This window comes from Rhinoderma darwinii, unplaced genomic scaffold (genome assembly GCF_050947455.1).
Source record: "Rhinoderma darwinii isolate aRhiDar2 unplaced genomic scaffold, aRhiDar2.hap1 Scaffold_3279, whole genome shotgun sequence".
NCBI classification, from domain to species: Eukaryota; Metazoa; Chordata; class Amphibia; order Anura; family Rhinodermatidae; genus Rhinoderma; species Rhinoderma darwinii.
The window spans coordinates 9,055-25,932 of NW_027463385.1; the positions used below are offsets into that span (position 1 = coordinate 9,055).

The 16,878-nt window shown below is 48.9% G+C and overlaps 1 protein-coding gene and 1 long non-coding RNA gene across 2 annotated transcripts in view; both read right to left on the reverse strand.

Annotated features, from left to right (window-relative positions):
• Positions 1-271: 271 nt before the first annotated feature.
• Positions 272-1,840, reverse strand: LOC142704365 (uncharacterized). The gene is made up of 3 exons (XR_012867851.1): positions 1,738-1,840; positions 1,130-1,224; positions 272-299 (listed from the first exon to the last, which is right to left on the reverse strand). It is a non-coding gene; the product is annotated as an uncharacterized LOC142704365 (long non-coding RNA).
• Positions 1,841-1,885: 45 nt separating this feature from the next.
• Positions 1,886-16,878, reverse strand: part of LOC142704367 (oocyte zinc finger protein XlCOF29-like) — a 59,855-nt gene continuing 44,862 nt past the window's right edge. The window contains exons 2-3 of the mRNA XM_075848272.1: positions 2,577-2,740; positions 1,886-2,110 (exon numbers count right to left, since the gene is read on the reverse strand). Coding sequence (XP_075704387.1) covers positions 1,886-2,110; positions 2,577-2,654 — 303 coding nt within the window. The 5' untranslated portion in view covers positions 2,655-2,740. The remainder of the gene's footprint in view (positions 2,111-2,576; positions 2,741-16,878) is intronic.

The following is a 16,878-nucleotide window of genomic DNA, read 5'->3' on the forward strand; positions in this document are numbered from 1 at the left end:
AGGAAACACACAGGGACTGAATACATGACTACTGTATATCTGTCTATATATCAGACACTTCTCTCTACACTTCTATGTTTACTGATCAGAGCCGGAATTACAATGTTGAGGTCCTCACTACCGGTGTCGATGTTCCTGCACCTTGTAAGCCACAGGCCTAAAGTAGACTGTGCCCTACCAGAGCGAACGGCGGGGCGTAACTGGCTCCCTGCTCCACCATAGTATTTACCTGTATCTGCCTTCTGTGGACGCGGATACACATGAACGTGGCGGGACACAGGACGCCTCTATTTAGTTACCTGCAACCAAAAATGGTCTGGGTGTCACTTGCTTATTAGCCTCTTAAAGGCTGTGTACACCTCTGTAGGCAATATTTTCTATACATATTAATTAACCCCTTCACGACTTGGCTATATACTTTCCAACTCCTGATGCCCTGGGCAGGTGTCACATAAATAAATATTGGCAGAATGGAACAGGGTTGTACTTTCCTGTCCGCCGGCTCTCTCCACAAGTGCCGGCACATCTCCCCCTTAGTTTAATCAAACTTATGCCAAACCCCTGCAGATAGCACCTCATCCCCTGTAGATAGCGCCACTGAAGCTCCCTCTAGGAGCGGAATCCTCTGCCAGAGCGTTGCCGTCAACTTGGCTGGAAATTATGCTTCTAGAGGGAGCCCCTGACGTCTCTGTCCATATATGGACAGTGATGTCAGGGACTCCTCTGGGAGTGGAATCCATGGCCTATTTTTGACCTGTTTAAGAGAACCATTTCTCAAATCTGACGTGTTACTTTAAGGGTATGTGCACACGGGGCTGATAAGATGCAGATTTTCTGCAAAGTATTTAATTGCAAGAAAATCTGCAGCGTATTACAGTAGTAGCAATGAGGATGAGATTTTAACAAATCTCATCTACACGTCGCGCCAAAAATGAGTTTTGGACGTTCCGCCGTGTTTACGCCATGTGGAGACGTATCAGAAGTGGGAATAAGATTTTACTTATCCAAGACATTGTGAGATTGTTTTTTCGGAACACGTTGTACTTTATATTCGTGGTAAATTTAGCTTCATACATTCTGTGTTACAGTTACTAAGGATGAAGAAAGACACAAGTCCATCAAGACCAACCTATAATCCGACCGTGTTGATCCAGAGGAAGATAAACCCCCATGAGGTGGATGACAATTGTCTCATTAGGGGAAAACTCCTCCCCGACTCCAAATCTGGAAATCAGAATAAATCCCTGGATCACCGTCCCATCTCCAGAATCTAGTGCCCATAACTTGTAATATTAAAGAGAACCTCCGATTATACTGACATTATATAGGAAACTATTATACTGCCGGAGTGTGCCGATAATCGTCTTTCTACATGACTTGTATTACCAGGTTTACTTCTGACTACAGCACGACTGCCCATAGTCCTCGCTGCCGGCTGCCCATAACTCTGCATTAGGAGACAGCGCGTCCTGCCCGTCTTCATGGCTCCTGTATCCAGAACGGCCGCCAGCGCTGTACAATGTAATGTGACCTCTAATGCAGAGTTATGAGCAGCCGGCAGCACGAAACACAGGGATCTAATGTGATGTAAAAGGAGCCGAAATTGTGGAGCTCCTACATTACATGTCATTGTACACACGTGTATATGTGCTGCACATGACGGTATTAAGGCCTCAACATGACCGCCAGTCCAGCCTGTGCCCACAGTAATGCCAGTATAGATCTGTCTCTTCTCACCTTGTGATGTGCGTGGCCGGTAGTCCTCCATCATGACCTCCTCGTACAGATCCTTGTGTCCTTCTAGATACTCCCACTCCTCCATGGAGAGATAGACAGTGACATACTGACACCTTATAGGAACCTGACACACACAATGATACAGTCATTACCCAGACACCTCCAGTGCTGTTACTGGAGAATTTCCCAGCATTCCCAGCAGTGTCACCTCTCCAGTCAGCAGCTCAGTCATCTTGTAGATCAGTTCTAAGATCTTCTCATGTATCCCGGAGTGAGGGGGAGGCTCTGTGATGGGACTACTGCTCCATCCTCCTGACTCATGGATGATGGGAGTCGTACAGTCACCCGATGTCTTCTTCACTATTGTGTACTCCTGTGTATGGAGAGAGACACTTAGAGAACTGAACACAGTATTCCCCCCTCAGTAGAAAGAGGGAGATTGTGACCCCGCTGTATAGACCTCTAGTGACCCCACATCTGTAATACTGGAGACCTCACCTACAAAAAGACATTGAGAAAATAGAACGAGGCCAAAACTAAAAAGGAAATAATATTGGGGGGACTAGATGGACCATGTGCTCTCCTCCTGCCGTCATCTCCTATGTTTCTATATAGATGTCATCCTGATCCTCCTGGTTCCTGGTCATTCTCATTGCTCTACAACATTACTATTGCTGCATTGGTGACATGACACATAACTGACCATATTGGTGGCTGATCTGCAGCTTCTTGACGTCACTTGGAAGATCTGGACGTTGTTATACAGGACACTGGATTCTTCCTATTATGTATTGTCCCTTCCCTATGTGGGACTTGTTCTATAATGTAGAAAAGTTTACCTCTCCGCTCAACAGGTAGATGATCTCCAAGGTGAAGTCTAATATTCTTCTGCTCATCTCATTCCTGTGCTTGTCCATCCTTGGTGGGTCATTCAGGAGAAGGAACGTTGTGGAGGAGAAGATGAGAAAACTGGAGGAACTGGAGGATCTAGTACTGCAGACGTCTTTAGGAAGAAAGGAGAAGATGAGAAAACTGGAGGATCTAGTACTGCAGATGTCTTTATGAAGAAAGGAGAAGATGGAGATCATACAGGGGACATCATCACGTGTGACATACAGAACCTCACTTATTCATCATTGAGAGAAACATCTTCTCAGAGCCGTCACCACATGGAATAAAGGGGTATTCCCAACACGGACAACTCTCCCCAGGATATGCCAGAAATGTCTGATAGATGCGGCTCCACCTCTGGGTGGCCTTGTTAGGCGGTTTCCGTAGCTCCTATAGAAGTGAATGGAGAGACACAATCTGCTCAGGTCCTCCTGCTATATAATCTGCTGCCAACAGATCAGACTGGTGGTCAATGTGACAGATGCCCTTTATGAATGAATACACCCCTAATATAAGTTTTTACAGATATTAGAAGTTACCTCAGAGATCCTGGATCTTCAGAGACATCTAAAATTCTTAATTATTATAGTATTCCCCTTTTCCTTGTAGATTATTTTACCGGATAGTAACTTTATTCACATCTGAAAGACAGATACTAACCATGGTTATTGGGAACCAGCGGTCACGTGTGAATGTGCAGAAGGTCCCGCCAGTCCTGCGAGCATGTGCGGAAGGTCCCGCCAGTCCTGCGAGAATGTGCGGAAGGTCCCGCCAGACCAGTGGGCAGGAGCGGAAGGTCCCGCCAGACCAGTGGGCAGGCGCGGAAGGTCCCGCCAGACCAGTGGGCAGGCGCGGAAGGTCCCGCCAGACCAGTGCGCAGGCGCGGAAGGTCCCGCCAGACCAGTGCGCAGGCGCGGAAGGTCCCGCCAGACCAGTGTGCATGCGCAGTACGTCCCACCAATACAGTGTGTATGTCCTGGTAGTTTAGTGTGAGGTAGCAGCATGTATTGTGCTGGGTGTGCAGGATCTCTGCATCATCTTATCACTTAGCAGTCACATCTTACACACAGACTTCTGTAAAGCGTGACCTGTCCTCCATCGTCTACATTACTTGGTGCTTTTCCTTTTAAACCTGTTCCCCCACTTCTTCATTATTCTGTGCTCCTTCTAGACCTGTCCTCTGCTTCTACATTACTCTGTGCTCCTCCTTCTAGACCTGTCCTCTGTTTCTACATTACTCTGTGCTCCTCCTTCTAGACCTGTCCTCTGCTTCTACATTACTCTGTGCTCCTCCTTCTAGACCTGTCCTCTGCTTCTACATTACTCTGTGCTCCTCCTTCTAGACCTGTCCTCTGCTTCTACATTACTCTGTGCTCCTCCTTCTAGACCTGTCCTCTGCTTCTACATTACTCTGTGCTCCTCCTTCTAGACCTGTCCTCTGTTTCTACATTACTCTGTGCTCCTCCTTCTAGACCTGTCCTCTGCTTCTACATTACTCTGTGCTCCTCCTTCTAGACCTGTCCTCTGCTTCTACATTACTCTGTGCTCCTCCTTCTAGACCTGTCCTCTGCTTCTACATTACTCTGTGCTCCTCCTTCTAGACCTGTCCTCTGCTTCTACATTACTCTGTGCCTCTCCTTCTAGACCTGTCCTCTGCTTCTACATTACTCTGTGCTCCTCCTTCTTCTAGACCTGTCCTCTGCTTCTACATTGCTCTGTGCTCCTCCTTCTAGACCTGTCCTCTGCTTCTACATTACTCTGTGCTTCTCCTTCTAGACCTGTCCTCTGCTTCTACATTGCTCTGTGCTCCTCCTTCTAGACCTGTCCTCTGCTTCTACATTACTCTGTGCTCCTCCTTCTTCTAGACCTGTCCTCTGCTTCTACATTACTCTGTGCTCCTCCTTCTAGACCTGTCCTCTGCTTCTACATTACTCTGTGCTCTTCCTTCTAGACCTGTCCTCTGCTTCTACATTGCTCTGTGCTCCTCCTTCTTCTAGACCTGTCCTCTGCTTCTACATTACTCTGTGCTCCTCCTTCTTCTAGACCTGTCCTCTGCTTCTACATTACTCTGTGCTCCTCCTTCTTCTAGACCTGTCCTCTGCTTCTACATTACTCTGTGCTCCTCCTTCTTCTAGACCTGTCCTCTGCTTCTACATTACTCTGTGCTCCTCCTTCTAGACCTGTCCTCTGCTTCTACATTACTCTGTGCTCCTCCTTCTTCTAGACCTGTCCTCTGCTTCTACATTACTCTGTGCTCCTCCTTCTTCTAGACCTGTCCTCTGCTTCTACATTCCTCTGTGCTCCTCCTTCTTCTAGACCTGTCCTCTGCTTCTACATTACTCTGTGCTCCTCCTTCTAGACCTGTCCTCTGCTTCTACATTACTCTGTGCTCCTCCTTCTAGACCTGTCCACCACCTTCGGCACAGTCGATCACACCCTCCTGATACAAATTCTCTAGTCCCTTGACATCACAGACTTGGCCCTCTCCTGGATCTCCTCATACCTTACCAACTAAAGATTTACTATCGCTCCCTCATGGGTCTCAGTGTTCTGGATCCCTTACTTTTCTCCATCTAAATCTTTGGTCAAATTTACCTCTGGTCAGGGGCGTAGCTAGAGGCTCATGGGCCCCGATGCAAAAATTCTTACTGGGCCCCCCCCCGCAAACTTCTCATGGCCGACGGTCCGCTTTCAGCTACATCGCTGGGTCTCCTAAGTGACCCAACAATGCAGCACTAGCAGCCGGGGCGTCACTAAGGCTGGGTTCACACACACACTATTTACGGACGTAATTCGGGCGTTTTAGCATTGAATTACGTCCGAAAATGCGGCTCAAAAGCGTCGGCAAACATCTGCCCACTCATTTGAATGGGTCTTACGATGTTCTGTGCCGACGGTCATTTTTTTTTACGCGCCGCTGTCAAAAGGCGGCGCGTAAAAAAGTGCCTGTCAGTTCTTCAGACGTAAATGGAGCCGTTTTCCATGGACTCCATGGAAAACCAGCTTCAATTACTTCCGTAATGGACGCAGCAAAAGACGCCTGCACATGCCATTACGGCTGAAATTACGGTTCTGTTTTCTCCTGAAAACAGCACAGTAATTTCAGCCGTAACGGACGCTGCCGTGTGAACATACCCTCAGGGCTTAAAATGTCCGGGAAATAGCCCCAATACATATGTGTCCGCCCCAAAAAAAAGTGTGTATATGAGACAGCATAGCATATCTATAGCACTACGACCCTATAAACTATGGATAGGATTAGATACAGTGGCTGAGCAGACAGTATCACACATGATAGGATTAGATACAGTGGCTCAGAAGGCAGTATCACACATGATAGGATTAGATACACAGCTCAGCAGACAGTATCACACATGATAGGATTAGATACAGTGGCCCAGCAGACAGTATCACACATGATAGGATTAGATACAGTGGCTCAGCAGACAGTACCACACATGATAGGATTAGATACAGTGGCTCAGCAGACAGTATCACACATGATAGGATTAGATACAGTGGCTCAGCAGACAGTACCACACATGATAGGATTAGATACAGTGGCTCAGCAGACAGTATCACACATGATAGGATTAGATACAGTGGCTCAGCAGACAGTATCACACATGATCGGATTAGATATAGGGCCCAGCAGACAGTATCATACATGATTGGATTAGATACACAGCTCAGCAGACTGTATCACACATGATAGGATTAGATACAGGGCCCAGCTCGCTGACATTGCTGCTCCAGCGCTGGACCCAGGATAGGTAAGAATAATAATTTTGTTTATGTGTTACTGATTATTTTTGTGTGTTTGTGTTTTTTTTTACAGGTTCGGTTGTTGGACTTCGGATACGAGGACTTCAATGACGGCGTTTCTTTTATTCTCAATAAAATGGTTAATGAGGGTTGTGTTTTTTTATTTCAATAAAATATTTTTTCTATGTGCTTGTATCTTTTTAAACTTTATTATCACCGCCTTAGTAATGGCCGCTGGCTGATTGACAATCTCCATTACTAAGGCGAGGCTTAATGTTAGCCGGTGCAGAGGCTACACTAACCTCCATTATTACCCCGGTACCCACCGCCACCAGGGGTACTGGGAAGAGCCGGGTACAAACCAGTACCCGACCATCTGTAGTGACGGGCAGGCACCGGGGTGGCCGCAGGCTGGTAGTATTAGGCTGGGGAAGGCCAAAAACAGTGGCCCTTCCCACCCTTGTAATGCTGCCTGCTGCTGCTGTGTTGTATCTGGCTGGTTATGAAAATTGGGGCGGACCCCACATCGTTCTTTCCAATTATTTTTTTTTATAAATTACGTGGGGTCCCCCCCATTTTCATAACCAGCCAGATACAATAAAGCAGCAGCAGGCAGCATTACCAGGATGGGAAGGGCCACTGTTTTTGGCCTTTCCCCTCCTGATAATACCAGCCTGCGGCCACCCCAGTGGCCGACCATCACTACAGATGGTCAGGTACTGGATCGTACCCGGCTCTTCCCAGCACCCCTGGTGGCGGTGGGTACCGGGGTAATAAAGGGGGTTAGTGTTAGCCTCTGCAGCAGCTAACACTAAGTCCCGCCTTAGCAATGGACGCTGTCAATCAGCCGGCGGCCATTACTAAGGCGGTAGTAATATAGTTTAAAAAAAAACCACAAAGACATAGAAAAAATATTTTATTGAAATAAAAAAAAAAACACACACAACCCTCATTAACCATTTTATTAATAAAAAAAAAGCTGTCATCGAAGTAGTCCTGGAATCCGCCGTAGTCCAACGACCGAACCTGTAAGAAAACACACAAAAAATGATTAGTAACACATGTGTTAGGGTATGTGCACACACACTAATTACGTCCGTAATTGACGGACGTATTTCGGCCGCAAGTACCGGACCGAACACAGTGCAGGGAGCCGGGCTCCTAGCGTCGTACTTATGTACGACGCTAGGAGTCCCTGCCTCGCTGCCGGACAACTGTCCCGTACTGAAAACATGTTTACAGTATGGGACAGTTGTCCTGCAGCGAGCCAGGGACTCCTAGCATCGTACATAACTATAATGCTAGGAGCCCGGCTCACTGCACTGTGTTCGGTACTTGCGGCCGAAATACGTCCGTCAATTACGGACGTAATTAGTGTCTGTGCACATACCCTAAGGCTTAGATACAGGGCCCATGTGTGATACTGTCTGGGGGACCCTGTATCTAAGCCTACCACAAGGTAGGCTTAGTTACAGGGTCCAGCAGACAGTAATCTTATACAGTATAAGATTACTGTGTGCTGGGGCCCTGTATCTAAACCTACAGTGTGGTAGGCTTAGATACAGGGCCCAGCAGACAGGATCACGCATGGGCCATGTATCTAAGCCTACCATGTGATTGGCTTAGATACAGGGCCCAGCAGACAGGATCACACAATCTGTGATCTTGTCTCATGGGCCCCCTAAGCCTGCTACATCGTAGGCTTAGGGGTTGTGCAGTCCCTAAACATTGATGGCCTATCCACAGGATAGGCCATCAATAGCTGATGTGTCTCCCGGGTCCCGCCAATCATCTGTTTTGAAGGGCCGCAGCACTCGTACGAGAGCTGCTTCCCCTTCAAAACAGCTGATTGGCGGGTCCCGGGAGTCAGACCCCGCCAGTCAGGGCTAACCTTACCTTCCTCTTCGGCCGCGGCGGGAGTTCTGTAGTCTCGATGCTGTGCGCGGCGGCATAGCGCTGTGACGTCATGCGCTGCGCACAGCGCTTGACGTCAGGACCTCCGCTGCGATCCGGAACCAGGAAGGTAAGTAAAGTATGTTACTATAGTAACAGGGGCCCGCGGCCCGAGTTACTATAGTAACTTTTTATTGATGTGGTGCGGGGGGCCGTGGGCCCCCCTGGCTTCGGGGCCCGGTCGCAATTGCGACCGCTGCAACCCCTATAGCTACGCCAGTGCCTCTGGTCTTGATGTTACCTCCCTGTTATCTAGAGTGTCTAACAGTTATCTCCTCTTTCACCTCCCACTTCCTTAAGATTAACATGGAGAAAACGGAATCATCTTTTCCCCATTTCACTCAACCCCCTTACCAGAACTATCAAATCACAGTTAATGGCTCCACACATTTCCCCGTCTCACAGGTCCGCTGCATTGGGATAACCCTTAATTTCAAATAGCACAGCCAAGCGCTTACCACTTCTTGCTGCCTCCACCTCAAAAACCTCTTGATGTCAGTCTTTCCTCGAACAGACATAAATGCTAGTATATATGCCCTCATCATCTACTGTCTAGACTACTCCAACACCCTTCTCTGTGGCTTCCCATCTAACACTATTGCACCCCTCCTACCCATTCTCAACTCTGCTGCAAGGGTAAATCTACCTTGTCCCCTCATTCCACCTCTGCGGTCACTGGCCACCCATTGCCTACTAAATTAAGTTATACATATTAAAAATGACATGCAAGGCTGTCAACAAACCATCCCCTCCAAACATCTCTGCCCTAATCTCCTGATACCTTCCCACACATAATCTCCGGTCCTCACAAGACCTTCTTTGTTCTCATTTTATCTGTTCCTCACATCATCATCTAGATTTCTCCCGTGCTTCCCCCACATTCTGACCTCTTTAGCCCAACTCATCAGATCTCTCCCACTATCCAAACCTTCACTAGTAACCTGAACACCCCCTATTCAGAAAAGCTTACACCCTAAAATAACCGGCTGCCACTACTCCACCGGATGACCAGCTTCTACCCTCACCTACTGTCTCCTCTTGTAGTGTCTATGCGGGCAGGGTCTCTCCTATTGTAGAGTGTAGTCTATGTGGGCAAGGTCTCTCCTTCTCTTGTAGAGTGTAGTCTATGTGGGCAGGTTCTCTCCTTCTCTTGTAGAGTGCAGTCTACGCGGGCAGGGTCTCTCCTCTTGTATAGTGCAGTCTATGTGGGAAGGTTCTCTCCTTCTCTTGTAGAGTGCAGTCTATGTGGGCAGGGTCTCTCCTCTTGTAGAGTGCAGTCTACACGGGCAGGATCTCTCCTTCTCTTGTAGAGTGCAGTCTACACGGGCAGGATCTCTCCTTCTCTTGTAGAGTGCAGTCTATGTGGGCAGGGTCTCTCCTTCTCTTGTAGAGTGTAGTCTATGTGGGCAGGATCTCTCCTTCTCTTGTAGAGTGCAGTCTACACGGGCAGGGTCTCTCCTTCTCTTGTAGAGTGCAGTCTACACGGGCAGGGTCTCTCCTTCTCTTGTAGAATGTAGTCTACACGGGCAGGGTCTCTCCTTCTCTTGTAGAGTGTAGTCTATGTGGGCAGGATCTCTCCTTCTCTTGTAGAGTGCAGTCTACACGGGCAGGGTCTCTCCTTCTCTTGTAGAGTGCAGTCTACGAGGGCAGGGTCTCTCCTTCTCTTGTAGAGTGTAGTCTATGTGGGCAGGATCTCTCCTTCTCTTGTAGAGTGCAGTCTATGTGGGCAGGGTCTCTCCTTCTCTTGTAGAGTGCAGTCTACGCGGGCAGGATCTCTCCTCTTGTAAAGTGCAGTCTATGTGGGCAAGGTCTCTCATTCTCTTGTAGAGTGCAGTCTACGCGGGCAAGGTCTCTCTCCTATTGTAAAGTACAGTCTACGCGGGTAGGGTCTCTCCTTCTCTTGTAGCGTGCAGTCTATGTGGCCAGGGTCTCTCCTTCTCTTGTAGAGTGCAGTCTACGTGGGCAGGGTCTCTCCTTCTCTTGTAGAGTGCAGTCTACGCGGGCAGGGTCTCTCCTTCTCTTGTAGAGTGCAGTATACGCGGGTAGGGTCTCTCCTTCTCTTGTAGAGTGCAGTCTATGTGGGCAGGGTCTCTCCTTCTCTTGTAGAGTGCAGGCCACGCGGGCAGGGTCTCTCCTCTTGTAGAGTGCAGTCTACACGGGCAGGGTCTCTCCTTCTCTTGTAGAGTGCAGTCTATGTGGGCAGGGTCTCTCCTTCTCTTGTAGAGTGCAGGCTACGCGGGCAGGGTCTCTCCTTCTCTTGTAGAGTGCAGTCTACACGGGCAGGGTCTCTCCTTCTCTTGTAGAGTGCAGTCTACGAGGGCAGGGTCTCTCCTCTTGTAGAGTGCAGTCTACGCGGGCAGGGTCTCTCCTTCTCTTGTAGAGTGCAGTATATGTGGGCAGGGTCTCTCCTTCTCTTGTAGAGTGCAGGCTACGCGGGCAGGGTCTCTCCTTCTCTTGTAGGGTGCAGTCTACACGGGCAGGGTCTTTCCTTCTCTTGTAGAGTGCAGTCTACGAGGGCAGGGTCTCTCTCCCTCTGGACCAGTCTGTCATTCATTAATGTTTGTCTCTTCTTATGTACTTAACCCCTTGGACACGCAGCCAATTCAAATTTTTCCTCCCTCCTTCCAAAAGCCAGAACTTTTTGGTTTTTCCGTTGACATAGCCGTATGAGAACATGTCTTGTGCTGGACGTGAAGTAATTTTAAAAGGGGATTTCCACGATCAGACAACGGATGACCTCCACTGGATAGGTCATCAGTATATGATGGTGGGGGTCCGACACCCGGACCCCGAACAGATCAGCTGCTCCGGCTGCCGGATGTTTTGAACGGTATGCAGTAGTTGGAGCCGGAAGCAAATGGCTCCGACCACTGCACAGCGGCCGTTCTGCAGAACTAAATACTCTGCTCCTATTCACTTTAACACAGCAGCACGACCGCTCTATTCCGTGACCGGAGCATCTGCTTTCAGCATGGACTTCTGGTGCCCGGAGGCAGCTGGAGCAGATGATCGGTGCGGAGTCCGGGTGTCGGACCCCCACAGATCATATACTGATGACCTATCTGGTGAAGGTCATCAGTTGTCCGATCGTGGAAAACCCCTTTATTGTCCCCTATAATGTGCTGGGAAAGAGGAAACAATTGTGGGCTGGAATAGAGGAAAACGCAGTGAATCCTATTGATTTTTAGGTTTAGTTTTTGCGGCGTTCACCATGCGGTGAAAATGACTTGTTACCTTTATTCTCCGGGTCAATACGATTACGACGACACCAAATTTTGAGATTTATCTTCGACAAGGAAAGAAAAATTTGTTCAAAAAAGAAAACCGTTTTGCGTCGCTATTTTGTGAGACAGAAAGATTTATATTTCCGGTGATTGCGCGGTGTGAGGAGTTTTATATTTCTGATGATTGCGCGGTGTGAGGAGTTTTATATTTCCGGTGATTGCGCGGTGTGAGGGGTTTTATATTTCCGGTGATTGCGCGGTGTGAGGGGTTTTATATTTCCGGTGATTGCGCGGTGTGAGGTGTTTTATATTTCCGGTGATTGCGCGGTGTGAGGGGTGTTATATTTCCGGTGATTGCGCGGTGTGAGGGGTCATATTTCCGGTGATTGCGCTGTGTGAGGGGTTTTATATTTCCGGTGATTGCGCGGTGTGAGGGGTTTATATTTCCGGTGATTGCGCGGTGTGAGTGGTTTATAATTCCGGTGATTGCACGGTGTGAGGGAGTTTTATATTTCCGGTGATTACGCGGTGTGGGGGAGGTTTATATTTCCGGTGATTGCGCGGTGTGAGGGGTTTTATATTTCCGGTGATTGAGCGGTGTGAGGGGTTTATATTTCCGGTGATTGCGCGGTGTGAGGGGTTTATATTTCCGGTGATTGCGCGGTGTGAGGTGTTTTATATTTCCGGTGATTGCGCGGTGTGGGTGGTTTATATTTCCGGTGATTGCGCGGTGTGAGGAGTTTTATATTTCCGGTGATTGCGCGGTGTGGGGGGTTTTATATTTCCGGTGATTGCACGGTGTGGAGGGGTTTATATTTCCGGTGATTGCGCGGTGTGAGGGGGGTTTATATTTCCGGTGATTGCGCGGTGTGGGGGGTTTTATATTTCCGGTGATTGCGCGGTGTGAGGGGTTTATATTTCCGGTGATTGCACGGTGTGGGGGGGTTTTATATTTCCGGTAATTGCACGGTGTGAGGGGTTTTATATTTCCGGTGATTGCGCGGCGTGAGCGGTTTTATATTTCCGGTGATTGCGCGGTGTGAGCGGTTTATATTTCCGGTGATTGTGCGGTGTGGGGGGGTTTATATTTCCGGTGATTGTGCGGTGTGGGGGGTTTATATTTCCGGTGATTGCGCGGTGTGAGGGGTTTTATATTTCCGGTGATTGCGCGGTGTGAGGGGTTTTATATTTCCGGTGATTACGCGGTGTGAGGGGTTTTATATTTCCGGTGATTGCGCGGTGTGAGGGGTGTTATATTTCCGGTGATTGCGCGGTGTGGGGGGGTTTTATATTTCTGGTGATTGCGCGGTGTGTGTGGGGTTTTATATTTCCGGTGATTGCGCGATGTGGGGGGTTTATATTTCCGGTGATTGTGCGGTGTGAGGGGGTTTATGTTTCTGGTGATTGCGCGGTGTGAAGGTTTTATATTTCCGGTGATTGCGCGGTGTGAGGGGTTTATATTTCCGGTGATTGCGCGGTGTGGGGGTTTTATATTTCCGGTGATTGCGCGGTGTGGAGGGTTTTATATTTCCGGTGATTGCGCGGTGTGAGGGGTTTATATTTCTGGTGATTGCGCGGTGTGAGGGGTTTTATATTTCCTGTGATTGCGCGGTGTGTGTGGTGTCATATTTCCGGTGATTGCGCGGTGTGAGGGGTCATATTTCCGGTGATTGCGCTGTGTGAGGGGTTTTATATTTCCGGTGATTGCGCGGTGTGAGGGGTTTATATTTCCGGTGATTGCGCGGTGTGAGTGGTTTATAATTCCGGTGATTGCGCGGTGTGAGGGAGTTTTATATTTCCGGTGATTACGCGGTGTGGGGGAGGTTTATATTTCCGGTGATTGCGCGGTGTGAGGGGTTTTATATTTCCGGTGATTGAGCGGTGTGAGGGGTTTATATTTCCGGTGATTGCGCGGTGTGAGGGGTTTATATTTCCGGTGATTGCGCGGTGTGGGTGGTTTATATTTCCGGTGATTGCGCGGTGTGAGGAGTTTTATATTTCCGGTGATTGCGCGGTGTGGGGGGTTTTATATTTCCGGTGATTGCACGGTGTGGAGGGTTTTATATTTCCGGTGATTGCGCGGTGTGGGGGGTTTTATATTTCCGGTGATTGCGCGGTGTGAGGGGTTTATATTTCCGGTGATTGCGCGGTGTGAGGGGTTTTATATTTCCGGTGATAGCGCGTTGTGAGGAGTTTTATATTTCCGGTGATTGCGCGTTGTGAGGAGTTTTATATTTCCGGTGATTGCGCGGTGTGAGGGGTTTATATTTCCGGTGATTGCGCGGTGTGAGGGGTTTTATATTTCCGGTGATTGCGCGGTGTGGGGGGTTTATATTTCCGGTGATTGCGCGGTGTGAGGGGTTTTATATTTCCGGTGATTGCGCGGAGTGAGGGATTTTATATTTCCGGTGATTGCGCGGTGTGAGCGGTTTTATATTTCCGGTGATTGCGCGGTGTGAGCGGTTTATATTTCCGGAGATTGTGCGGTGTGGGGGGGTTTATATTTCCGGTGATTGCGCGGTGTGAGCGGTTTATATTTCCGGTGATTGCGCGGTGTGAGGGGGTTTATATTTCCGGTGATTGCGTGGTGTGAGGGGTTTTATATTTCCGGTGATTGCGCGGTGTGAGGGGTTTTATATTTCCGGTGATTACGCGGTGTGAGGGGGTTATATTTCCGGTGATTGCGCGGTGTGAGGGGTGTTATATTTCCGGTGATTGCGCGGTGTGGGGGGGTTTTATATTTCTGGTGATTGCGCCGTTTGTGGGGGGTTTTATATTTCCGGTGATTGCGCGGTGTGGGGGGTTTATATTTCCGGTGATTGCGCGGTGTGAGGGGGTTTATGTTTCCGGTGATTGCGCGGTGTGAAGGTTTTACATTTCCGGTGATTGCGCGTTGTGAGGGGTTATATTTCCGGTGATTGCGCGGTTTGAGCGGTTTTATATTTCCGGTGATTGCGCGGTGTGGGGGTTTTATATTTCCGGTGATTGCGCGGTGTGGAGGGTTTTATATTTCCGGTGATTGCGCGGTGTGAGGGGTTTATATTTCTGGTGATTGCGCGGTGTGAGGGGTTTTATATTTCCTGTGATTGCGCGGTGTGTGTGGTTTTATATTTCCGGTGATTGCGCGGTGTGAGGGGTTTATATTTCCGGTGATTGCGCGGTGTGGGGGGTTTTATATTTCCGGTGATTGCGCGGTGTGAGGTGTTTTATATTTCCGGTGATTGCGCGGTGTGAGGGGGTTTATATTTCCGGTGATTCGCGGTGTGAGGGGGTTTATATTTCCGGTGATTGCGCGGTGTGAGGGGTTTTATATTTCCAGTGATTGCGCGGTGTGGGGGTTTTATATTTCCGGTGATTGCGCGGTGTGAGGGGTTTTATATTTCCGGTGATTGCGCGGTGTGGGAGGTTTTATATTTCCGGTGATTGCGCGGTGTGAGGGGTTTTATATTTCCGGTGATTGCGCGGTGTGAGGGGTTTTATATTTCCGGTGATTGCGCGGTGTGAGGGGTTTATATTTCCGGTGATTGCGCGGTGTGAGGGGGTTATATTTCCGGTGATTGCGCGGTGTGAGGGGGTTTATATTTCCAGTGATTGCGCGGTGTGGGGGGTTTATATTTCGGGTGATTGCGCGGTGTGAGGGGTTTTATATTTCCGGTGATTGCGCGGTGTGAGGGGGTTTATATTTCCGGTGATTGCGCGGTGTGAGGGGTTTTATATTTCCGGTGATTGCGCGGTGTGAAGGGTTTTATATTTCCGGTGATTGCGCGGTGTGAGGGGTTTTATATTTCCGGTGATTGCGCGGTGTGAGGGGTTTTATATTTCCGGTGATTGCGCGGTGTGAGGGGTTTTATATTTCCGGTAATTGCACGGTGTGTTGTGTTTTATATTTCCGGTGATTGCGCGGTGTGAGGGGTTTTATATTTCCGGTGATTGCGCTGTGTGAGGGGGTTTTATATTTCCGGTGATTGCGCGGTGTGAGGGGTTTTATATTTCCGGTGATTGCGCGGTGTGAGGGGTTTTATATTTCCGGTGATTGCGCGGTGTGAGGGGTTTTATATTTCCGGTAATTGCACGGTGTGTTGTGTTTTATATTTCCGGTGATTGCGCGGTGTGAGGGGTTTTATATTTCCGGTGATTGCGCTGTGTGAGGGGGTTTTATATTTCCGGTGATTGCGTGGTGTGAGGGGGTTTTATATTTCCGGTGATTGCGCGGTGTGAGGGGTTTTATATTTCCGGTGATTGCGCGGTGTGAGGGGTTTTATATTTCCGGTGATTGCGCGGTGTGAGGGAGTTTATATTTCCGGTGATTGCGCGGTGTGAGGGGTTTATATTTCCGGTGATTGCGCGGTGTGAGGGGTTTATATTTCCGGTGATTGCGCGGTGAGAGGAGTTTTATATTTCCGGTGATTGCGCGGTGTGAGGGGTTTTATATTTCCGGTGATTGCGCGGTGTGAGGGGTTTTATATTTCCGGTAATTGCGTGGTGTGAGGGGTTTTATATTTCCAGTGATTGCGCTGTGTGAGGGGTTTATATTTACGGTGATTGCGCGGTGTGAGTGGATTATATTTCCGGTGATTGTGTGGGGGGGTTTATATTTCCGGTGATTGCGCGGTGTGAGGGGTTTATATTTCCGGTGATTGCGCGGTGTGGGGGGTTTTATATTTCCGGTGATTGCGCAGTGTGAGGGGTTTATATTTCCGGTGATTGCGCGGTGTGAGGGGGGGTTATATTTCCGGTGATTGCGCGGTGTGAGGGGTTTATATTTCCGGTGATTGCGCGGTGTGAGGGGTTTATATTTCCGATGATTGCGCGGTGTGAGGGGGTTTATATTTCCGGTGATTGCGCGGTGTGAGGGTTTTATATTTCCGGTGATTGCGCGGTGTGAGGATTTTATATTTCTGGTGATTGTGCGGTGTGGGGGGGTTTATATTTCCGGTGATTGCGCGGTGTGAGGGGTTTATATTTCCGGTCATTGCGCGGTGTGGGGGGGGGGGGGGTTATATTTCCGGTGATTGCGCGGTGTGAGGGGTTTATATTTCCGGTGATTGCGCGGTGTGAGGGGTTTTATATTTCCGGTGATTGCGCGGTGTGAGGGTTTTATATTTCCGGTGATTGCGCGATATGAGGGGTTTTATATTTCCGGTGATTGCGCGGTGTGAGGGGTTTATATTTCCAGTGATTGTGCGGTGTGGGGGGGTTTATATTTCCGGTGATTGCGCGGTGTGAGGGGTTTATATCTCCGGTGATTGCGCGGTATGAGGGGTTTATATCTCCGGTGATTGCGCGGTGTGAGGGGTTTTATATTTCC